The sequence below is a fragment of the Anolis sagrei genome, chromosome Y, assembly GCF_037176765.1.
Source record: "Anolis sagrei isolate rAnoSag1 chromosome Y, rAnoSag1.mat, whole genome shotgun sequence".
Lineage (NCBI taxonomy): Eukaryota > Metazoa > Chordata > Lepidosauria > Squamata > Dactyloidae > Anolis > Anolis sagrei.
In genome coordinates, this window is record NC_090035.1 from 2,981,771 (window position 1) to 3,006,592 (window position 24,822).

At 42.8% G+C, this 24,822-nt stretch overlaps 1 protein-coding gene across 1 annotated transcript in view; it reads left to right on the forward strand.

Annotated features, from left to right (window-relative positions):
- The window catches only part of LOC137095287 (Golgi to ER traffic protein 4 homolog), a 33,342-nt gene continuing 8,520 nt past the window's right edge, over positions 1-24,822 (forward strand). The window contains exons 1-6 of the mRNA XM_067461747.1: positions 1-251; positions 14,374-14,452; positions 17,440-17,521; positions 19,788-19,937; positions 22,987-23,125; positions 24,653-24,793. Coding sequence (XP_067317848.1) covers positions 88-251; positions 14,374-14,452; positions 17,440-17,521; positions 19,788-19,937; positions 22,987-23,125; positions 24,653-24,793 — 755 coding nt within the window. The 5' untranslated portion in view covers positions 1-87. The remainder of the gene's footprint in view (positions 252-14,373; positions 14,453-17,439; positions 17,522-19,787; positions 19,938-22,986; positions 23,126-24,652; positions 24,794-24,822) is intronic.

Sequence of the window (24,822 nt, forward strand, 5' to 3'; positions counted from 1 at the left end):
TCCCGTTTTCCCTGCCTGGGCGGAGCCGACGGAAGCCTGCAAGGGTCAGTTTCCTCCTTCGCGGCCGGGTGTGCGCGTTTCTCCGTCATGGCGGCCGCGGCGGCGACGGAGCAAGAGGCCTTGAAGGGCGGCGGCGGCAATAGCAACCGGAACCGCGGCGGCGTCCAGCGCGTGGAAGGGAAGCTCCGCGCCAGCGTGGAGAAGGGCGACTACTACGAGGCCCACCAGATGTACCGCACGCTCTTCTTCCGGTAGGGGGCGCCCTCCCCACGCCTCTCTTCCAGGCCCTTCCAGCCCCAAACGCCCCCCGATTGGCCCACAGGGGTGCCCCTCACGCGCTCAAGGCGTCCCCATTGGTCAGGGACAGAAAGAGGCGGGACTCTCGCAGAATAGGGTTTCCTAGGAACTGGGGGGTCCTGAGAGGCCTTTTTGGTGTCTGTAGCAATGCCTGAAAGGGAAGGAGAGTCGAAATTAGCCTATAAACGCCAGGTCATCTGATTTAAACCGGTTTATATGGCAGTGTAGACCAAGCTGGGCCCTCCAGGAGTTTTGGACTCCAATTCCCAGCATTCCTCACAGTCTCAAGCCCTTATATGGGTCTACACCAGGCCTGGGTGAAATTGGGCCTTCTAGGTGTTTTGGACTGCAACTCCCAGCATTCCTCACAGCCTCTGGCCCATATATGGGCCTACACCAGGCCTGGGTGAAATTGGTCCCTCCAGGTGTTTTGGACTCCAACTCCCAGCATTCCTCACAGCCTCGGGTCCTTATAAGGACCCTGAAGGTGTTTTGGACTCCAACTCCCAGCATTCCTCACAGCTCCAGGCCCTCATATAGGTCTACACCAGGCCTGGGTGATATTGGGCCTTCTAGGTGTTTTGGACTACAACTTCCAGCATTCCTCACAGCCTCAAGCCCTTTCCTTTTCCCCCTCAGCCGCTTAAGCTGAGGGGGGAAAGGAAGGGGCCTGAGGCTGTGAGGAATGCTGGGCGTTGGAGTCCAAAACATCTGGAGGGCCCAGTTTCACCCAGGACTGGTGTAGACCCATATAAGGGACTGTGGCTGCAAGGAATGCTGGGAGTTGGAGTCCAAAACACCTGCAGGGTCCTTATAAGGACCCGAGGCTGTGAGGAATGCTGGGAGTTGGAGTCCAAAACATCTGGAGGGCCCAGTTTCACCCAGGACTGGTGTAGACCCATATAAGGGACTGTGGCTGCAAGGAATGCTGGGAGTTGGAGTCCAAAACACCTGCAGGGTCCTTATAAGGACCCGAGGCTGTGAGGAATGCTGGGAGTTGGAGTCCAAAACATCTGGAGGGCCCAGTTTCACCCAGGACTGGTGTAGACCCATATAAGGGACTGTGGCTGCAAGGAATGCTGGGAGTTGGAGTCCAAAACACCTGCAGGGTCCTTATAAGGACCTGAGGCTGTGAGGAATGCTGGGCGTTGGAGTCCAAAACACATGCAGGGTCCTTATAATAGCCTGAGGCTGTGAGGAATGGTGGGAGTTGGAGTCCAAAATACCTACAGGGTCCAGTACATCCCAGGCCTGCTGTAGACCCCCATAAGGGCCTGAGGCTGTCAGGAATGCTGGGGGTTGGAGTCCAAAACACCTGCAGGGTCCTTATAAGGGCCTGAGGCTGTGAGGAATGCTGGGAGTTGGAGTCCAAAACACCTAGAAGGCCCAGTTTCACCCAGGACTGGTGTAGACCCATATAAGGGACTGTGGCTGCAAGGAATGCTTGGAGTTGGAGTCCAAAACACCTGCAGGGTCCTTATAAGAGCCTGAGGCTGTGAGGAATGCTGGGAGTTGGGGTCCAAAACACCTGGAGGTCCCAGCTTGGCCCAGGCCTGATATAGACCCATATAAGGGCCCGAACCTTGACTCGAGTATAAGCCATGGGGAGCTTTTTTAGCCTAAAAAAGGAAGCTGAAAAACCAGGTTTATACTCGAATATATACAGAATACAGTAATACAACTAACAACAACAACAACAATAATAATAATAAAAAAAACGTTATTTATAAAGTATTATTATTATTATTATTATTATTAACACAACCTGCTAAAATAAAGCCCTGCATACAAATGTTTACGTCATGTCTGGATGAGACGAGTCCAAGATGCCAGTGTGTTGTGACAACTAGCACTTTGTAGTTGGGATAGCTGTCGTGCACCTCCATAGAGAACCCTGCTTGCATGCTCTTTTGTAATCTGCATTAAACTTAGAACAGTCAGTAAGATGCGCACGGCTGACCTTAAAGATCATACATGTCTGCAGTGGAAGAGGCCGTCTCTTTAAGCAGAATGTAGGCCACCTCACTAGCCTTTGCCTGTTCGTGTCAGGTCAGCTAGGGACAACAACCACAATAGGGACAACAACCACAAAAAAACCTACAAGAACCTAGTGATTCCAGCCATGAAAACCTTCGACAATACATTGAACAACCACAATGCTGTCCACACTCTTGCGAGGCTAAAGTCTGGAAACAAATTCACTCTAGCCTGGGAGTGCTTAAGATTTGCGTTGGAGAGAAAGTAGTCCTCGGTCTGTAGACACTCAGCATCTTCCAGTACGTACCAATAATGAAAGGACCAAGGCCGTGACATCTCCAGCTCATCCCTTGTTTGGGTATCAGCCAGTACGCCAACGACCTAAATCAAGACATAGTTTTCTAAGATCTACAGAGACACTCGCAGAACACCTCAGCAAGCGAGAGTCCAAAAGTGGCAGGCTCAAACCCAGCACCTCAATCCATCGGGGATACCAAATGAGAGACTCCCCCATGGGCGACTTGGAAGGTGCTGAACAGACTGCGCTCTGGCACCTCGGGATGCAGAGCCAACCATAAGAAATGGAGCCACAAAGTGGAATCCACGACATGCGAGTGCAGAGAAGAACAAACCACTGACCACCTGCTGCAATGCAACCTGAGCCCTGCCACTTGCACAATGGAAGATCTTCTTGCGGCAACACCAGAGGCACTCCAAGTGGCCATATACTGCCTGAATATCAAGCAAAAAGTGGGCGCTAGAAACAATATCATACGAAAGCTGACTGGCACAACCTGGGGATCACAACCAGACACAGTGAAGACATCTGCCCTTGCGCTATGCTACTCTGATGCTGAGTATGCACGCCCAGTGTGGAACACATCTCACCACGCTAAAACAGTGGATGTGGCTCTGAATGAGACATGCCGTATTATCACGGGGTGTCTGCGCCCTACACCACTGGAGAAATGACACTGCTTAGCCGGTATTGCACCACCTGACATCCGCCGGGAAGTAGCAGCCAATAGTGAAAGGACCAAGGCAGAGACATCTCCAGCTCATCCCTTGTTTGGGTATCAGCCAGCACGTCAATGACTTAAATCAAGAAGTAGTTTTCTAAGATCTACAGAGACACTCGCTGGAACTCCTCAGCAAGCGAGAGTCCAAAAGTGGCAGGCTCAAACTCAGAACTGATACCAAATGAAAGACTCCCCCCTGGGCACACAGAAGACGGGGCGACTTGGAAGGCACTGAACAGACTGCGCTCTGGCCCCACGAGATGCAGAGCCAACATCAAGAAATGGGGCCACCAAGTGGAGTCCACGACATGCGAGTGGGGAGAAGAGCCAACCACTGACCACCTGCTGCAATGCAACCTGAGCCCTGCCACATGCACAATGGAGGACCTCCTTGCAGCCACACCAGAGGCACTCCAAGGGGCCAGATACTGGTCAAAGGACATTTAATCAACTACCAAGCTTGCAAACTTTGTGTTTTGTTTGTTTGTTTCTTTGTTTGCATCCTCAGAGACAGTGAGGTCTTCGCAACCTCTGAGGATGCTTGCCATAGATGCAGGCGAAACGTCAGGAGAGAATACCTCTAGAACATGGCCATATAGCCCGAAAAAACCTACAACAACCCAATAAATGAATAAACCAAGTCTGAGTCCGCAAATCCAAATCATAGTCCAGAGTTCCAGTCCAAGGTCTCTTAATTGACAATTCTCACGAGTCTTTACGTTTGTTGCTCAGCCAGCTGCCCAAATGCTTGGTCCCAAAGCCAAGACTTGAGTTTCTTCCTGAAGGAGAGGAGAGAAGGAGTTCATTCCACAGATGAGGGGCCACCACTGAGAAGGCCCTATCTCTTGTTTCTGCCATTCATGCTTGCAAGGGTGGCGGGATCGAGAGCAGCGTCTCCCCCGAGGTGGGTCATAGAGGGAGAAACGTTTAGACAAGTAAACTGGACCGGAACCGTACAGGGCTTTATAGGTCAAGACCAGCACTTCGAATTGTGCTCGGAAGTGGACCGGTAGCCAGTGGAGCTGACGAAGCAGGGAGGTGGTGTGCTCACTGGGTTGTTGTGTGTTTTCCGGGCTGTCTCGCCATGTTCCAGAAGCATTCTCTCCTGATGTTTTGCCTGCATCTATGGCAGGCATCCTCAGAGGTTGTGTTATTATGTTATTTTGCACTGTTTATTTTACTCGATTGGTTTATTTATTTTATTGTGATGTTATTTTGTTGTTTATATTTTATGTTGCTGTAATGTATCGCTGGGCTTGGCCTCATGTAAGCTGCTCCCAGTCCCCTTTGGGGAGATGGTGGTGGGGTATAAATAAGGTTGTTATTGTATTGTTGAAGGCCTTTATGGCCGGAATCACTGGGTTGTTGTAGGTTTTTTTGGGCTATATGGCCATGTTCCAGAAGCATTCTCTCCTGACGTTTCACCTGCATCTATGGAAGGCATCCTCAAGAGGTTGTGAGGTCAAAATAATAATAATAATAATAATAATAATAACAACAACAACAACAATAATAATAAAACAGCAACAACAATAGTAACTTTGGGTTGTTGTAGGTTTTTGTGAGGTCACAATAATAATAATAATAATAATAACAATAATAATAATTTTGGATTGTTGTAAGTTTTTTCGAGCTATATGGCCATGTTCCAGAAGCATTCTTACCTGACATTTCACCTGCATTTATGGCAGGCATCCTCAAGAGGTTGTGAGGTCAAAATAATAATAATAATAATAATAATAATAATATAACAACAACAACAGTAGTAACTTTGGGTTGTTGTAGGTTTTTGTGAGGTCACAATAATAATAATAATAATAATAATAATTTTGGGTTGTTGTAAGTTTTTTCGGGCTAGAGGCATTCTCTCCTGACGTTTCACCTACATCTGTGCCAAGCATCCTCAAAGGTAGTGAGGTCTGGTAGAACTGGGAAAAAGGGGGTTTATATATCTGTGGAATGACCAGGGTGGGACAAAGAACTCTTGTCTGTTGGACTAGGTGTGAATGTTTCAACTGACCACCTTGATTAGCATTTGACGGCCTGGCAGTGCCTGGGGTAATCTTTTGTTGAGAGGTGATTAGCTGTCCCTGATTGTTTCCTCTCTGTTGTTTTGCTGTTGTGATTTTAGAGTTTTTAAATACTGGTAGCCAGATTTTGTTCATTTCCATGGTTTCCTCCTTTCTGTTGAAAGATTGCCCCAGGCACTGCCAGGCCATCAAATGCTAATCAATGCGGTCAGTTGGAACATTCACACCTAGCTCCAACAGACAAGAGTCCTTTGTCCCACCCGGGTCATTCCACAGATATATAAACCCCTAGGCCATGGCCATGTAGCCCGAAAAAACTTACAACAACCCAAAATTATTATTATTGTTATTATTATTATTATTGTGACCTCACAAAAACCTACAACAACCCAAAGTTACTATTGTTGTTGTTATATTATTATTATTATTATTATTATTATTATTATTATTATTATTGTGACCTCACAAAAACCTACAACAACCCAAAGTTACTATTGTTGTTGTTGTTGTTATATTATTATTATTATTATTATTATTATTGTGACCTCACAAAAACCTATAACACAAAGTTACTATTGTTGTTGTTGTTATATTATTATTATTATTATTATTATTGTGACCTCACAAAAACCTACAACAACCCAAAGTTACTATTGTTGTTGTTGTTGTTTTATTATTATTATTATTATTATTATTATTATTATTGTGACCTCACAAAAACCTACAACAACCCAAAGTTACTATTGTTGTTGTTGTTGTTATATTATTATAATTATTGTGACCTCACAAAAACCTACAACATCCCAAAGTTACTGTTGTTGTTGTTATATTATTATTATTATTGTGACCTCACAAAAACCTACAACACAAAGTTACTATTGTTGTTGTTGTTGTTATATTATTATTATTATTATTATTATTGTGACCTCACAAAAACCTATAACACAAAGTTACTATTGTTGTTATATTATTGTTATTGTTGTTGTTGTTGTTGTGACCTCACAAAAACCTACAACAACACAAAGTTACTATTGTTGTTGTTGTTATATTATTATTATTATTATTATTATTATTATTTTGACCTCACAACCTCTGAGGATGCTTGCCATAGATGCAGGTGAAATGTCAGGAGAGAATGCTTCTGGAACATGGCCATACAGCCTGGAAAACATACAACAAATCAACAACGACTATCCTTATTAGTCCGCCCTGATCTATAAGATGAAAAGAAACCTTGTGCTAAGCAACACGTGGGAGAAGGAACTCAGCATTGAGTCATTGGGTGTGGATTTTTATTGCTTTCTCATATCTTGCAGCCAAAGAAGGGAGGAATGACGTCTCCCCAGGAATGTGCTTGCAATAGCATAGGCTAGAGTAGGCCTGGGCCAACTTGGGCCCTCCAGGTGTTTTGGACTTCAACTCCCACAATTCCTAACAGCCTACCGGCTGTTAGGAATTGTGGGAGTTGAAGTCCAAAACACCTGGAGGGCCCAAGTTGGCCCAGGCCTGGGCTAGAGGCAAGGCTGTGGATGAAAGGACGCGTAAGCAAGTAGGAATATTAACCCAGGCCTTTGTGAGCGTGCCAACTATACCAGGTCTGGCTTTTTCATTAGGGTGATCTTGCAATATCATTAATTGCATTCGAATAGCTTTTAGTGTGCTAAAATTGATATCAGTTTGATCTCTTCTACCATATATACTTGAGTATAAGCTGAGTTTTTCAGCCCTTTTCTTAGGCTGAAAAAGCCCCCCTCCGCTTATACTCAAGTCAAAAGTTATTTATTTTATTATTATTTTATTATTATTATTATTATTATTATTATTACATTATTTTACTCTCTTGTTTTTATTTTTATTGCATTTATTATTTTACTCTGTTTTATTACATCTACTATTTTTTCTATTTATTATTATTATTATTATTACATTTATATTCTTTTACTCAAGTCATTATTTATTATTTTACTCTACTTATTATTGCATTTACATTACTTTACTTTATTATTACATTCATTATTTTACTCTATGATTATTGCATTCCAATATTTCACTCTCTTATTATTACATCTTTTATTTTACTCTATTTATTATTATTACATCTTTTGTTTTACTCTATTTATTATTATTACATTTATTATTTTACTCTATTTTATTACATCTACATTTCTCTATTTATTATTATTATTATTACATTTCCATTATTTTACTCTATCATACATTCATTATTTTAATCTATTATTATTATTGCATTCCAATATTTCACTCTATTATTATTACATCTATTATTTTACTCTATTTTATTACATCTACTATTTTCTCTATTTATTATTATTATTATTACATTTACATTATTTTACTCTATTATTATTGCATTCATTATTTCATTCTATTATTATTACATTTATTATTTTACTCTATTATTACATTTACTATTTTTCTCTATTTATTATTATTACATTTACATTATTTTACCTGAGTCAAAGTTATTTATTTTTTTACTCTGTTATTATTATTTTATTACATGTATTAGTTTGCTCTATTTATTATTATTATTATTATTATTATTATTACATTCATTATTTTACTCTATTTATTATTATTACATTTATCATTTTACTCTATTTTATTACATTACTATTTTCTCTATTTATTGTTACTTTTATTACATTTACATTATTTTACCTGAGTCAAAGTTATTTATTTTTTACTCTGTTATTATTATTTTATTACATGTATTAGTTTGCTCTATTTATTATTATTACATTCGTTATTTTACTCTATTATTATTACTACATTTATTATTTTACTCTCTTTATTATTATTGGAAGGATACGTAAGCACATTTACACTTAAGAAGATTAGAAAAAATTATTAATAAGAGTTGGATAGTCTTACTCAAATTACAGTTTTATGTAAATATTCAAAAACATTTAACCTACCGATGCCTCAATTAATGTAATTTTATTGGTATCTATTTTTATTTTGAAATTGACCAGTAGCTGTGGCATTTCCCACCTTTGGCTTAGACTCGAATCAATATGTCTTCCCAGTTTTTTGTGGCAAAATGTCTGCCCTATCAACTTTCGATGGTACTTTCTGCGCCTACCATGGTGACCACGGGTAACGGGGAATCAGGGTTCGATTCCGGAGAGGGAGCCTGAGATGGTTGAACAGAAGCTCTCCAAAGCTCTAGGTGCTCTAACTGCCTGTTACAGGGAAAACCAACTGATCCCTAATCCATCTAAAACACAGACATGTGCCTTTCATCTCAAGAACAGACAAGTATCCCGAGCTCTGAGGATTATTACCTGGGAAGGAATCCCACTGGAGCATTGCAGCGCACCCACATACCTGGGAGGAGTCACTCTGGACCGTGCTCTGACCTACAAGAAGCACTGCCTGAACATCAAGCAAAAAGTGGGTACTAGAAACGATATCAAACGAAAGCAGACTGGCACAACCTGGGGATCACAACCAGACACAGTGAAGACATCTGCCCTTGCGCTATGCTACTCTGCTGCTGAGTACGCATGCCCAGTGTGGAACACATCTCACCACGCTAAAACAGTAGATGTGGCTCTTAATGAGACATGCCGCATTATCACGGGGTGTCTGCGCCCTACACCACTGGAGAAATTACACTGCTTAGCCGGTATTGCACCACCTGACATCCGCCGGGAAGTGAAAGGACCAAGGCAGAGACATCTCCAGCTCATCCCTTGTTTGGGTATCAGCCAGCACGTCAACGACTTAAATCAAGAAATAGTTTTCTAAGATCTACAGACACACTTGCTGGAACACATCAGCAAGCGAGAGTTCAAAAGTGGCAGGCTCAAACCCAGCACCTCAATCCGTGGGTGATACCAGATGAGAGACTCCCCCCTGGGCACACAGAGGACTGGGCGACTTGGAAGGCGCTGAACAGACTGCGCTCTGGCACCACGAGATGCAGAGCCCACCTCAAGAAATGGGGCCACAAAGTGGAGTCCTCGACATGCGAGTTTGGAGAAGAGCAAACCACTGACCACCTGCTGCGATGCACCCTGAGCCCTGCCACATGCACGATGGAGGACCTCCTTGCGGCAACACCAGAGGCACTCCAAGGGGCCAGAGACTGGTCAAAGGACATTTAATCAGCTACCAAGTTTGCAAAATTTGTGGGGGTTTTTTTTTATCTGTTTGCTTGTTTTGTTCTGTTAGAAATGTAATACAATGTTCTGGTTGTGGATGACACGATAAATAAATCAAAATGTGGCAAAATTAGGTGTGTAGGCTTATATTCAGGTCAGCTTATACTTGAGTATATACGGTACCTCCTACAAGTTGTGAATGGGTGCAAAAAGAGAAGCTTGATGTTCTCAACTCTGCCAGTAAGTCAGAACATTGAGGGGTGATTCATTGTCTTTACTCATAACAACAATCCAAGTTATGATTAAGCAATGAAGAGAACTGTGCTAGCATTTTCTAAACAAATCCAGTTTTTAAAGATGGCATTTTGATGATCTCTAAAAAGACATTTTAAGCTAATTTTGTGGCTATGTTGATGTCCAAAATGCCTGGAGAGCTACAGGTTTTGCGGGTCTGCTCTGAAGTCAGGTGTTCTGTCGTAAACACACAATACCTTGAAATATGTATGATTGCAACACAAGGAGTATGCAGTTTGTATGTAGTAAGACCCATTCCAGAGCATCTCCTGGGGTGTGTCCAGGTAGTAGACAGACAGACAGGCTAACACCTGACATCTGCATGCTTCGTCTGTGAGGTTTTGTCCTTATCTCGTGCTATTTCTGTCCCATTTGCGATGTTTGTACATGGCACCCATTGAGATGTTGGCTCCTTATGGCAAGGGCAGCACTGCAGTCGTTTGCTTTTCGGGCATCCTGACAGAGAAGGACCAAACTGTGTTGCCATCTGTTCTTTTGATGTCTATCCAGATTTACTGTGGCTGTCGCTATCGGCGGGTGTTTAACTGCTGCTTTGCCATATGCCGCCCTTTCTTTGAGACTGAAGCTGGCTCTGGAGGACCGCTCTGCTGTCAATACCATCCTAGCAACCAGGATGGTATGGAAACCATCCAGCTGTCCAGATGTTTATTTTATTTATTACTAGCTTGGGGACCTGGTGGTGCCTGGGTTATTAGAGAAAGTGGGTAATGGGGGTTCTCTATGCCAAGTTTGGTCTTTATTGGTCATTGGATGAGGGTTGCAAGTGCCATCATCTATGGTCCACCCTCCTCCAAACTGCAGCAGGATGTAGAGTGGGTCATGGCGGCTCTGTGTGCCAAGTTTGGTCTTTATTGGTCATTGGATGAGGGTCACAAGTGCCATCATCCATGGTCCACCCTCCTCCAAACTGCAGCAGGATGTAGAGTGGGTCATGGTGGCTCTGTGTGCCAAGTTTGGTATTTATTGGTCATTGGATGAGGGTCGCAAATGCCATCATCCATGGTCCACCCTCCTCCAAATTGCAGCAGGATGTAGAGTGGGTCATGGGGGCTCTGTGTGCCAAGTTTGGTCTTTATTGGTCATTGGATGAGGGTCGCAAGTGCCATCAACCATGGCCCACCCTCCTCCAAACTGCAGCAGGATGTAGAGTGGGTCATGCGGGCTCTGTGTGCCAAGTTTGGTCTTTATTGGACATTGGATGAGAATCGCAAGTGCCATCATCCATGGTCCACCCTCCTCCAAACTGCAGCAGGATGTAGAGTGGGTCATGGTGGCTCTGTATGCCAAGTTTGGTCTTTATTGGTCATTGGATGAGGGTCGCAAGTGCCATCATCCATGGTCCACCCTCCTCCAAACTGCAGCAGGATGTCAAGTGGGTCATGACGGCTCTGTGTGCCAAGTTTGGTCTTTATCGGTCTTTGTTGGGGGCCACAGCGGGAACAAAAGAGGTGGGAAAGTACTACAAATCCCATCATCCATTGTCCGTCCTCCCCCAACCCTCACCAGGATGAAGAGGAGGTCATGGGTGTTATTTGTGCCAAGTTTGGTCTTGATTTGTCATTGGCTGAGGGTCTAAGCGGTCTCGGGAAGTGAGTGGACATACTTCAAGTCCCATCATCCATGGTCAGCCATCCTCCAAGCTGCAGCAGGATGTAGAGTGGGTCATGGGGGCTCTGTGTGCCAAGTTTGGTCTTTATCAGTCTTTGTTGGGGGGCACAGTAGTCCGTGGGAACAAAAGAGGTGGGAAAGTACTACAAATCCCATCATCCATTGTCTGTCCTCTTCCAACCCTCACCAGGACGAAAGGAAGGTCATGGGTGTTATTTGTACCAAGTTTGGTTTTGATTTGTCATTGGCTAAGGGTCTAAGCAGTCTCGGGAAGTGAGTGGAGGTACTTCAAGTCCCACCATCCATGGTCAGCCATGCTCCAAACTGCAGTAGGATGTAGAGTGGGTCATGAGGGCTCTGTGTGCCAAGTTTGGTCTTTATCGATAAAGACCAAACTTGGCACACAGAGCCCTCATGACCGTTGGGGGCCACAGTGGTCGTTGGGGGTCACAGTGGTCTGTGGGACCTGATGGGTTTGAAAGTACTACAAATCCCATCATCTCTTGTCCGTCCTCCCCCAAACCTCCCCAGGACCCAAAGGGGGTCATGGGGGTTATGTGTGCCAAGTTTGGTCTAGGTCCGTCACCCGTGCTGGTCACAGTGGCCTGTGAAATTGGCAGCCAATCAGAAAGCTGCCACATACACCGTCCTCCGCATACAAACACTGACTTTTATTATATACATAGATATATTTGCGACATTTATGTGCCGCCCTTCTCATCCCGAAGGGGACTCATGTTGCCAGATTGAAACTTTCAGGACCTTGATCTTGTCGAATCAGTTATGAGGCATACCGGGAATTGTTCAGTGGAACCTCGACTTACGAGCGCCCCAACTTAAGAGTGCATTGAGTTAAAAACCATTGCTTGGCCTGGGTTGGTTTGAGTCAAGAGGGAGTGCCAGAGGGAGCGCTAGTGCAAGAGAGCAAGAGCACAAGGCCCAGAGGCTGCTCCCTTGAAGCTTTAGGGCTTCAAGGGAGCAGCCTCCGGGCCTCGTGCTCTTGTCTGCTTTAGGAGATTGCTGTCCGTTTTGCTCTTGTAGACTTAGTTCAGCGTTTCTCAACCTGGGGGTCGGGACCCCTTAGGGGGGAGGGTGCCAAAGACTATCAGAAAACAGTATTTTCTGTATTGTTGAAGGCTTTCATGGCTGGAATCACTGGGTTGTTGTAGGTTTTTTCGGGCTATATGACCATGTTCTAGAGGCATTCTCTCCTGACGTTTCGCCTGCATCTATGGCAAGCATTCTCAGACCTCACAACCTCTGAGGATGCTTGCCACAGATGCAGGTGAAACGTCAGGAGAGAATACCTCTAGAACATGGCCATATAGCCCGAAAACGTCAGGAGAGAATATCTCTAGAACATGGCCATATAGCCCGAAAACGTCAGGAGAGAATATCTCTAGAACATGGCCATATAGCCCGAAAACATCAGGAGAGAATATCTCTAGAACATGGCCATATAGCCCGAAAAAACCTACAACATCACAGTTTTTTCTGTTGGTCATGGGAGTTCTGTGCGCCAAGATTGGTTCAATTCCATCATTGGTGCAGTTCAGAATGCTCTTTGATTGTAGGTGAACTATAAATCCCAGCAGCTACAACTCCCAAATGCCAAGGTCTATTTTCCCCAAACTCCACCAATGTTCACATTTGGGCATATTGAGTATTCATGCCAAGTTTGGTCCAGATCCATCATTGTTTGAGTCCACAGTGCTCTCTGGATGTAGGTGAACTACAACTCCAAAACTCAAGGTCAATGCCCACCAAATCCTTCTAGTGTTTTCTGTTGGTCATGGGAGTTCTGTGCGCCAAGATTGGCTCAATTCCATCATTGGTGGAGTTCAGAATGTTCTTTGATTGTAGGTGAACTATAAATCCCAGCAACTAAAACTCCCAAATCACAAAATCAATCCCCCCACCCAACTCCACCAGTATTCAGATTGGGGTGTATCGGGTATTTGTGCCAAATTTGGTCCAGTGAATGAAAATACATCCTACATATCAGATACATACATTACGATTCATAACAGTAGCAAAATACATTGGTGAAGAAGTAGCAACAACAATAGTGTTATGGTTGGGGGTCACCACAACATGAGGAACTGGATTACGCGGTCATGGCATTAGGAAGGTTGAGAAACACTGATTTAAAACAACATATATAAACATTAGACAACTAATGTTTATATATTAGACAACTTTATTAATGACTTAGACGAAGGGTTCGAAGGCAGGATCATCAAGTTTGCAGACGAGACCAAATGGGGAGGGAGAGCCAATAGTCCAGAGGACAGGAGCAGGACTCAAAGGGATCTTCACAGATTAGAGAGATGAAGGGCCAAAACTAACAAAATGAAGTTCAATGGGGACAAATGCAAGATACCCCACTTTGGCAGGAAAAACGAAATGCAAAGACACAGAACTGGGGACGCCTGGCTTGAGAGCAGTACGTGTGAAAAAGATCTTGGAGTCCTCGTGGACAACAAGTTAAATATGAGCCAGGAATGTGATGTGGCAGCAAAAAAAGCCAATGGGATTTTGGCCTGCATCAAGAGGAGCATAATGTCTAGGTCCAGGGAAGTCATGATGATGGCCCAGAAGGTCTCTTCCAACTCTTTGATTCTAGGATTCTATGATTGTGCATAGATCCAAAGCTAGATAATAAAATAAACATATTCATAAATCCAGGTCAATTCCAACTGTATTGCACAGATATGTTGGGCCAAATGCTTGCTCCCAAAGACAAGTTTTCACTTATTTGCAAAGTTGGTATCACTGCCGTGTAGCGGTGAGATTCTTCGGATTTTGTGCATGAGTACTTTCTATAGATTTTGTTTGTTTACTCAGCTATTCCTTTGCACCATAACTCTTTCAGTTCCAAAGATCACGTTATTTTGCACCACAAACCATCCAGGCTCTTGAAAGCTTGTCTCATCATGCGTCCACATTCTGGATATCTTTCACTCTGCTTTTGTGTTTTTGTTTTAAAATCCACAGGTACATGTCGCAAGGGAAACATGCAGAAGCGAGAGAACTCATGTATTCGGGGGCCCTGTTGTTCTTCAGTCACAATCAAGTAAGATCTGTTTAAAAACTATGCAACGGTTATTATTATTACTATTATTATTATTATTATACTGACTCAAAACACAGTATGTCACAGCAAACAAGATCTATATGCTGGATTTAGTATCACAAAATCACAAGTCGAACACTTCCCAAGCGTCTAATTAATATTATTATTATTATTATTATTATTATTCTTTATTTTACTGACACAAAACCATGGTATGTCACAACAAACGAGATCTATATGCTGGATTTCGTATCACAAAATCACAAGTCGAACATTTCCCAAGCATCTAATTAATATTATTATTATTTATTTTACTGACACAAAAACACTATGTCACAGCAAACAAGATCTATATGCTGGATTTAGTATCACAAAATCACAAGTCAAACACTTCCCAAATGTCTAATTATATTATTATTATTAATAATTTTATTGACACAAAACCACAGTATGTCATAGCAAATGAAATATATATGCTGGATTTCGTATCACAAAATCACAAGTCGAACATTTCCCAAGTGTCTAATTATTATTGGGGTTTTTTATTATTTATTTATTTATGTATTTATTTATTATTTGGTATATGGTGCTTTACAATAAAACAAGTGTATATGGTGCTTTACAGTAAAACAATCAAAAATGGGTTTGCCAGACTGAAATATGTCTTGGCATATGTACATAAACAGAGAGAAGGTGGAATAACAAACCACAGAACTATACAGTACAATTGCAAAATAAATCTTATTAAATGCAAATAAAAACACAATATAATACAAGGGTTATCCGGAAAGTAAGGTTACAACGCATATATCTCTAACAGGAAATTTTCATGGGGAAAGTTGGTATCACTGCTGTATAGCGGGAATCCAGTGGAAGCGAACGAGCAGTGCCAGTCGTCAGTAGCTCATCAACTGGCATTGTGGTGAAGGTTAGAGTTGAGTGTCCTCATTCTGTTTCCCTCTAAGTGCGAAGTTCGCGCTGTACGAAGGATATCCGGAAAGTGAGGTTACAAGGCACGTAGCTCTCACGGGAAAATTTCATGGGGGAAGTTGGTAGCGGGAAGCCAGCAGAAGCGAATGAGCAGTGCCAGTCGTCAGTAGCTCATCGACTGGCATTGTGGTGCAGGTTAGAGTTGAGTATCCTCATTCTGTTTCCCTGTAAGTGCGAAGTTCGCACTGTACAAGGGATATCTGGAAAGTGAGGTTACAAGGCATGTAGCTCTCACGGGAAAATTTCATGGGGGAAGTTGGTAGCGGGAAGCCAGCAGAAGCGAATGAGCAGTGCCAGTCGTCAGTAGCTCATCGACTGGCATTGTGGTGCAGGTTAGAGTTGAGTATCCTCATTCTGTTTCCCTGTAAGTGCGAAGTTCGCACTGTACGAGGGATATCTGGAAAGTGAGGTTACAAGGCATGTAGCTCTCACGGGAAAATTTCATGGGGGAAGTTGGTAGCGGGAAGCCAGCAGAAGCGAATGAGCAGTGCCAGTCGTCAGTAGCTCATCGACTGGCATTGTGGTGCAGGTTAGAGTTGAGTATCCTCATTCTGTTTCCCTGTAAGTGCGAAGTTCGCACTGTACGAGGGATATCTGGAAAGTGAGGTTACAAGGCATGTAGCTCTCACGGGAAAATTTCATGGGGGAAGTTGGTAGCGGGAAGCCAGCAGAAGCGAATGAGCAGTGCCAGTCGTCAGTAGCTCATCGACTGGCATTGTGGTGCAGGTTAGAGTTGAGTATCCTCATTCTGTTTCCCTGTAAGTGCGAAGTTCGCACTGTACGAGGGATATCTGGAAAGTGAGGTTACAAGGCATGTAGCTCTCACGGGAAAATTTCATGGGGGAAGTTGGTAGCGGGAAGCCAGCAGAAGCGAATGAGCAGTGCCAGTCGTCAGTAGCTCATCGACTGGCATTGTGGTGCAGGTTAGAGTTGAGTATCCTCATTCTGTTTCCCTGTAAGTGCGAAGTTCGCACTGTACGAGGGATATCTGGAAAGTGAGGTTACAAGGCATGTAGCTCTCACGGGAAAATTTCATGGGGGAAGTTGGTAGCGGGAAGCCAGCAGAAGCGAATGAGCAGTGCCAGTCGTCAGTAGCTCATCGACTGGCATTGTGGTGCAGGTTAGAGTTGAGTATCCTCATTCTGTTTCCCTGTAAGTGCGAAGTTCGCACTGTACGAGGGATATCTGGAAAGTGAGGTTACAAGGCATGTAGCTCTCACGGGAAAATTTCATGGGGGAAGTTGGTAGCGGGAAGCCAGCAGAAGCGAATGAGCAGTGCCAGTCGTCAGTAGCTCATCGACTGGCATTGTGGTGCAGGTTAGAGTTGAGTATCCTCATTCTGTTTCCCTGTAAGTGCGAAGTTCGCACTGTACGAGGGATATCTGGAAAGTGAGGTTACAAGGCATGTAGCTCTCACGGGAAAATTTCATGGGGGAAGTTGGTAGCGGGAAGCCAGCAGAAGCGAATGAGCAGTGCCAGTCGTCAGTAGCTCATCGACTGGCATTGTGGTGCAGGTTAGAGTTGAGTATCCTCATTCTGTTTCCCTGTAAGTGCGAAGTTCGCACTGTACGAGGGATATCTGGAAAGTGAGGTTACAAGGCATGTAGCTCTCACGGGAAAATTTCATGGGGGAAGTTGGTAGCGGGAAGCCAGCAGAAGCGAACGAGCAGTGCCAGTCGTCAGTAGCTCATCGACTGGCATTGTGGTGCAGGTTAGAGTTGAGTATCCTCATTCTGTTTCCCTCTAAGTACGAAGTTCGCGTTGTACGAGGGATATCCGGAAAGTGAGGTTACAAGACACATAGCTCTTGCGGGAAAATTTTATGGGGGAAGTTGGTAGCGGGAAGCCAGCAGAAGCGAACGAGCAGTGCCAGTCGTCAGTAGCTCAATGACTGGCTTTGTGGTAAAGGTCAGAGATGTGCATCCTCATTCTGTTTCCCGTATTTGTGGTTCTGTTGCTTAGTTGTATGTACTCACGGTCTTTTCTGTGTTTTCTAGCAAAACAGCGCTGCCGACCTGTCCATGCTAGTTCTAGAGTCCCTGGAGAAATCAGATGCAAAAGTTACAGATGAGCTGCTAGGTGAGAGACACCACCCTATGTCTTCTGTCGTTCTTTGCCTAGCGTCCTCATGTGTGGACCACAGTATTGTGTACTTGGATTCTTTTTCCTTGCTGTATTCCTTCTTTTGTGGGTTAGGTCAGTTTTGATCAACACAAATCCTATGTAAAACCACACTACGTATTTTTGACATTAATATTGAAATCTGAAATATATACAGAAAGTCTTTACTTGGCTCATGATTCTGCTTTCAAGAGCAGCTGGGCAATTGCTTTTGGAATCTCACAAAGAGCCCGTGAAAGCGATGGCCGTCCTTTTCGTTCCGCTTTCTGCCTCCTAGGAATCTGAGATCTGTTGTGGATTTGTAGCAGACGTGGGTATAGAATCCTAGAATCAAAGAGTTGGAAGAGACCTCATGGGCCATCCAGTCCAACCCCATTCTGCCAAGAAGCAGGAATATTGCATTCAAATCACCCCTGACAGATGGCCATCCAGCCTCTGTTTCAAAGCTTCCAAAGAAGGAGCCTCCACCACACTCCGGGGCAGAGAGTTCCACTGCTGAACGTCTCTCACAGTCAGGAAGTTCTTCCTCATATTCAAGTGGAATCTCCTTTCTTGTAGTTTGAAGCCATTGCTCCATTGCGTCCTAGTCTCCAGGGAAGCAGAAAGGAAGCTGGCTCCCTCCTCCCTAGGACTTCCCCTCCCATATTGATACATGGTGATCATGTCTCCTGAGGTCTTTCAGCCGCTCCTCATAGGGCTTATTATCCAGACCCTTGATCATTTTAGTCGCCCTCCTCTGGACACATTCCACCTTTTTTAAATTGTGGTGCTCAGAATTGGACACAATATTCCAGGTGTGGTCTAACCAAAGTGGAATAGAGGGGTAACCCTGACTGTGACCACCTTCCACCTGTATCCCAACTGTTCCTAGTCATAGAATCATAGAATTTTAGAGTTGGAAGGGACCTCATGGGCCATCAAGTCCAACCCCAATTTGCCAAGAAGCAGGAAAATTGCATTAAAAGCACCCCTGACGGATAGCCACCCAGCCTCTGTTATTTAAAAGCTTCCAAAGAAGGAGCCTCCACCACACTCCCTCTGGGGCAGAGGGTTCCACTGCTGAAGGGCTATACATGGCCCTCATCCTGTCTCCTCTCAGCCTTCTCTTCTTCAGGCCAAACATGCTGAGCTCTTTCAGCCGCTCCTCATAGGGCTTGTTCTCCAGGCCCTTGACCCTTTGAGTCGCCCTCTTCCTCTGGACACAGCATTGCAGCTTAGAGTCAACATGTCGGGCCCCTTCCTTGTCCCTTTCCTGCTCAAGCGGCCAAGGGGGAAGGGCCTGGGGGTGAGCCTGCCACTTTTGGACTCTCGCTTGCTGAGGTGTTCCAGCGAGTGTCTCTGTAGATCTTAGAAAACTATTTCTAGATTTAAGTCCTTGGCATGCTGGCTGATACTCAAACAGGGGATGGGCCGGAGATGTCTCTGCCTTGGTCCTTTCACTATTGGCTGCTACTTCCCGGCGGATGTCAGGTGGTGCGATACCGGCTAAGCAGTGTAATTTCTCCAGTGGTGTCGGGTGCAGGCACCCCGTGATAATGCGGCATGTCTCATTAAGAGCCACATCCACTGTTTTAGCATGGTGAGATGTGTTCCACACTGGGCATGCGTACTCAGCAGCAGAGTAGCATAGCACAAGGGCAGATGTCTTCACTGTGTCTGGTTGTGATCCCCAGGTTGTGCCAGTCAGCTTTTGTATGATATTGTTTCTAGCGCCCACTTTTTGCTTGATGTTCAGGCAGTGCTTTTTGTAGGTCAGAGCACAGTCCTAGAGTGACTCCCAGTTACTTGGGTGCGCTGCAATGCTCCAGTGGGATTCCTTCCCAGGTGATCTTCAGAGCTCGGGATGCTTGTCTGTTCTTGAGATGAAAAGCACATGTCTGTGTTTTAGATGGATTAGGGATCAGCTGGTTTTCCCTGTAATAGGCAGTAAGAGCACCTAGAGCTTCGGAGAGCTTCCGTTCTCCAGTCTCAAAGCTCCCTGCGGTAATGGCACGATCATCAGCATAGATGAACCTCTCTGTCCCTTCTCCTCGTTGAGGACTTGAGACTTGGCCAGTGTGGGATTGAACTCCAACACAAAACACCTGGAGGGAGGTCCCAAGTTTTCCCAGGCCTTGTGTAACGTGTTTTGGTAACCTTGACAGTGCTGCTATTTTGGGGCTGAAAAGGCTCCTGTTGCTGTGAACGTTGCCGTTAAGTGCCGACCTTTTGTGGTTGCTTCTAGAGAACCTGGCGAAAGTGTTCAGCCTGATGGATCCGAATTCCCCGGAAAGAGTGGCCTTTGTGTCCAGGGCACTGAAGTGGTCCAGCGGAGGGTCGGGAAAACTTGGGCATCCGAAATTGCACCAGTTGCTAGCCATCACGTTGTGGAAAGGTAGGAAAACTTTGGCCTTGAATAGTTATTAGATCATGAGTGAGCCTGTGCAAAGGTGTGCCTATTATTTATTTATTTGTTTGTTTGTTTACAGTATTTGTATACCACTTTTCTCACCCCGAGGGGGACTCAAAGCTTATGTGTAAACTTATGTGTAAACTCAAAGTTTACTTATGTGTAAACTCAAAGTTTACAAAGTTTACTCAAAGTTTACACATAAGTAATGGCAAAAATTCAATGCCAGTACAAACAATTACAATTACACACTACAATTAGGCATAAATTAAATTTAAAAATGCATCCACGAGCAATAAAACAATAATTAAAACAATAAAACAGTCTCGTCCATCCGCCTAGGTGTGCCTAAAATAGCCCTTTGGAGCATCGTCTGAATGTCTTACTTGACTCTCTTCGTTCCTGGAAAGGCCGGAACAAAAGGTGCAGAAACGGCGCCACTTAACACACACACACACACACCCATCGCAGGGGATTATGACACTTGGATTAGCATGGGTTCGGTGCCTGCCTTTTATTTTTAAATCCAGGATAGAACACACCAGAGAGATAAATTAGAAATTTGGCAGCAACAGCAGACGCATCTCTCCGCGAGGGATTTCCTTTTAGGTGTCTGAGCCATTTTGCCCTTGCCGCGAACCCTGTCCCAGGGACAGTTTCGGTGTATCAGTCTTCAAATATAACTCAAATATTTATTTATTTATTTAGAGTATTTATATTCCACCCTTCTCACCCCAAAGGGGACTCAGGGCAGATCACAGCGCACACATACACAGCAAACATTCAGTGTCATTTTAGAAATACAAGACAAACAGATAGAGGTATTTTGGCGTTTTCTAGCTTGGAGGTTATGCTTGATTCCGGCCACCGGGGGTGCTGTGGGGGCGCTCTGTATACCTTATTAGCCCAGTTAACATCTTAGGCAATAATTAACGTAACATGCCCTAATTAATTTTGACAACTCCAGGAAATTGATGCTTCTGATCAGTTTTTTTTTTTTTGGATGGTAGATATCATTTATTTGATATGTTTTCTTTTAATTAAGATGTTAAGTTATAATTTTGCCATTACGTTGGCATTTGTTGATGTATTTAGACATTGAATGTTTGCCTTTTTTTGTGGTTGGAATCTGCCCTGATTCCCTTTGGGGAGATAGGGCGGGATACAAACAAAGTTTTATTATTATTTAGTATTATTATTATTATTATGTAATTGAAGATTTTTGGGACATGGTTCTTTACTGCCTTCTGAAATATTGTATATTCAATTTGCATGTTCATATTCCCAAACAAAAACAAGAAAGATGAAGTAGCGAGCTTATTAAGGTAAAGTTAAAGGTTTTTATTTATTTATTTAGTTATTTATTTATTTGCGGCTTTTATATTCCGCTCTTCTTCTCACCCCGCAGGGGACTCAGGGCGGATCACAGTGTACACATATATGGCAAACATTCAATGCCAATTTTGACATACAACATATACAGACATAGACAGAAGCTATTTAACTTTTTCTGGCTGCCAGGGGAGCTGTCGCCCCCATCGTCCATCTGCGACACAAATGAAGCACCTCCGCATTCCCCGCATGCTTTCCACTGGAGTGCCCTGCTGGAGTCCTTTTTATGGCCTCATAAATTAGTTAATTTAGCCTCCCCACACTTTAAGGTGGTACCTAATTTTCCTACTTGACAGATGCAACTGTCTTTCGGGTTGCAAAGGTCAACAACAGGCTACACACAATTGGTTGGAAACCCACTCCATCCCGGGCTGGCTTCAAACTCATAGCCTTTTTAGTCAGAGTGATCTTAATGCAGCTTTCCCCTGACATTAAGCCCAGTCATGTACTATAATATATTATTACTACATTACAGTATAATTATATATATTATTATTATATTATATTATATTATATTATATTATATTATATTATAGTAAAGATAAAGGTTGTCCCCTGACATTAAGCCCAGTCGTGTACTATATTATATTATTAATATATTGTATTATAATTATATATACTATTAATATATTATATTATAGTAAAGGTAAAGGTTTTCCCCAGACATTAAGCCCAGTCGTGTACCATATTATTACTATTATTATATTATTAAGTCCAGTACTATATTATATTATTACTATATTGTATTACAATTATATATATTATTACTATATTATATTATAATTATATATACTATTAATATATTATATTATAGTAAAGTTAAAGGTTTTCCACTGACATTAAGCCCAGTCATGTACTATATTATACTACTACTATATTATATTATAATTATATATTATTATTATATTATATTATGGTATAGGTAAAGGTTTTCCCCTGACATTAAGCCCAGTCGTGTACTATATTATACTATTACTATATTATATTATAATTATATTATTATTATTATTATTATTATTATGGTAAAGGTAAAGGTTTTCCCCTGACATTAAGCCTAGTCATGTACTATATTATATTATTACTATATTATATTATAATGTATTATATTATATTATATTAAAGGTAAAGGTTTTCCCCTGACATTAAGCCCAGTCGTGTCCGACTCTGGGACTCTGGAGCTCATCTCCATTTCTAGGCCAAAGAGCCGGCTTTGTCCATAGACACCTCCAAGGTCATGTGGCCAGCATGACTGCATGGAGCACTGTTACCTTCCTGCAGAAGCAACACCTATTGATCTACTCACATTGGCATGCTTTTGAACCGCGAGGTTGGCAGAAGCTGGGGCTAACAGCGGGAGCTCACCTCGCTCCCCGGATTCGAACCGGCAACCTTTAAGTCAACAAGTTTTTGTAAAATATGAGATGTTTTGTCCTAAAATGCCAAAAATATGATAGTGTTGGAACACCAAAATTCTTGCTCATAAGAAAGGGACTCCGTGCTTCACCTTGTTATGCAAACCCTTGGAATATTTTTGCAAAGCGACCTCTATTGCTAACGAATGCAAAGACTAATGTGCCTAATTCTTGCACTTTGAGCAAGAGGCATCACTGATTTGTTGGGTTTCTTAAAACTTCTTTTCTAGAGCAAAACTACTGTGAATCTCGGTATCACTTCTTGCACTCTACAGATGGCGAGGGCTGTGCAAACATGCTGGTGGAGTATTCCTCGTCCCGGGGCTACCGCAGCGAGGTGGACATGTTTGTAGCTCAAGCCGTGTTACAGTAGGTCTTCCGCTCTTGATCCCTTCCTTCCTCTCCGCCTTCTGATCAGAAAGAGAAACAGAAACAACAATATCAGAGCCTTCATCCAGGAGTGGGCCCACCATTGATTGATTGATTGATTGATTGATTGAAATATTTATCGACAATATTTATATTCTGCCCTTCCTACCCCGAAGGGGACTCGGGGCAGATCGCAGAACATACATATGCGGAAAACATTCAATGCTGTTTTTACACCTACAAGACAGACAGTTGTACATCAATAGTGGTATATATTGGCTTTTTAAAATAATAATAATAATAATAATAATAATAATAATAATAATAATAATAATAATGAAATCCAGCATAGAGGCATTCTGTGGTTTTGTGTCAGTAAAATAATAATAATAATAATAATAATAATAATAATAATAATAATAACGAAATCCAGCATGGAGACATACTGTGGTTTTGTGTCAGTAAAATACTACTACTACTACTACTACTAATAATAATAATAATAATAATAATACGCTTGGGAAGTGTTCGACTTGTGATTTTGTGATACGAAATCCAGCAAATAATAATAATGACGAAATCCAGCATCGAGATCTCGTTTGCTATGACATGCTGTGGTTTTGTGTCAGTAAAATAATAATAATGATAATAATAATGACGAAATCCAGCATAGAGATCTCATTTCCTGTGACATACTGTGGTTTTGTGTCAGTAAAATAATAATAATAATAATAATAATAATAATAATAATAATAATAATGAAATCCAGCATCGAGATCTTGTTTCCTGTGACATACTGTGGTTTTGTGTCAGTAAAATAATAATAATAATAATAATAATAATAATAATGAAATCCAGCATCGAGATCTTGTTTCCTGTGACATACTGTGGTTTTGTGTCAGTAAAATAATAATAATAATAATAATAATAATAATAATAATAATGAAATCCAGCATAGAGATCTCATTTGCTGTGACATGCTGTGGTTTTGTGTCAGTAAAAGAATAATAATAAGAAGAAGAAGAATAACAACAATAATAATAATAACAACGAAATCCAGCATAGAGATCTCGTTTGTTGTGTCATGCTGTGGTTTTGTGTCAGTAAAATAATAATAATAATAATAACGAAATCCAGCATAGAAGTCTCGTTTGCTGTGACATACTGTGGTTATGTGTCAGTATTATTATTATTATTATTATTATTATTATTATTATTATTATTATTGGAAGGTGTTAGCTGGCCCTGATTGTTTCATGTCAACTACAAGGCCATTCAGTGCTAATCAAGGTTGCTGATTGCAGCATTCTCAAAAGTTCTTTCTTCCACCCTGGACGTCATTCCACAGATAAATAAACCCCACTGGCCTAGTTTCCAACATCCTCAGAGGAAAGAATGCTTCTGGAATATGTCTAGACAGCCCGGAAAACTCACAGCAGCCCATCCTAGAAGTGATAGTGTTTACATTCTGCTCCCAAAACAGCTGGTGTATCTTTCAGAATTCTTTTTTCCCCCCTTTCTTTGCAGATTCCTCTGTTTGAAAAACAAAACCAGTGCGTTAGTGGTTTTCACAACATACACGCAGAAGCACCCTTCCATAGAGAGGGGCCCTCCCTTTGTACAGCCCTTGCTCAACTTCATTTGGTTCCTGCTGCTGGCGGTTGACGGGTATGGCTTCATTTTCATTGCAAAGCACA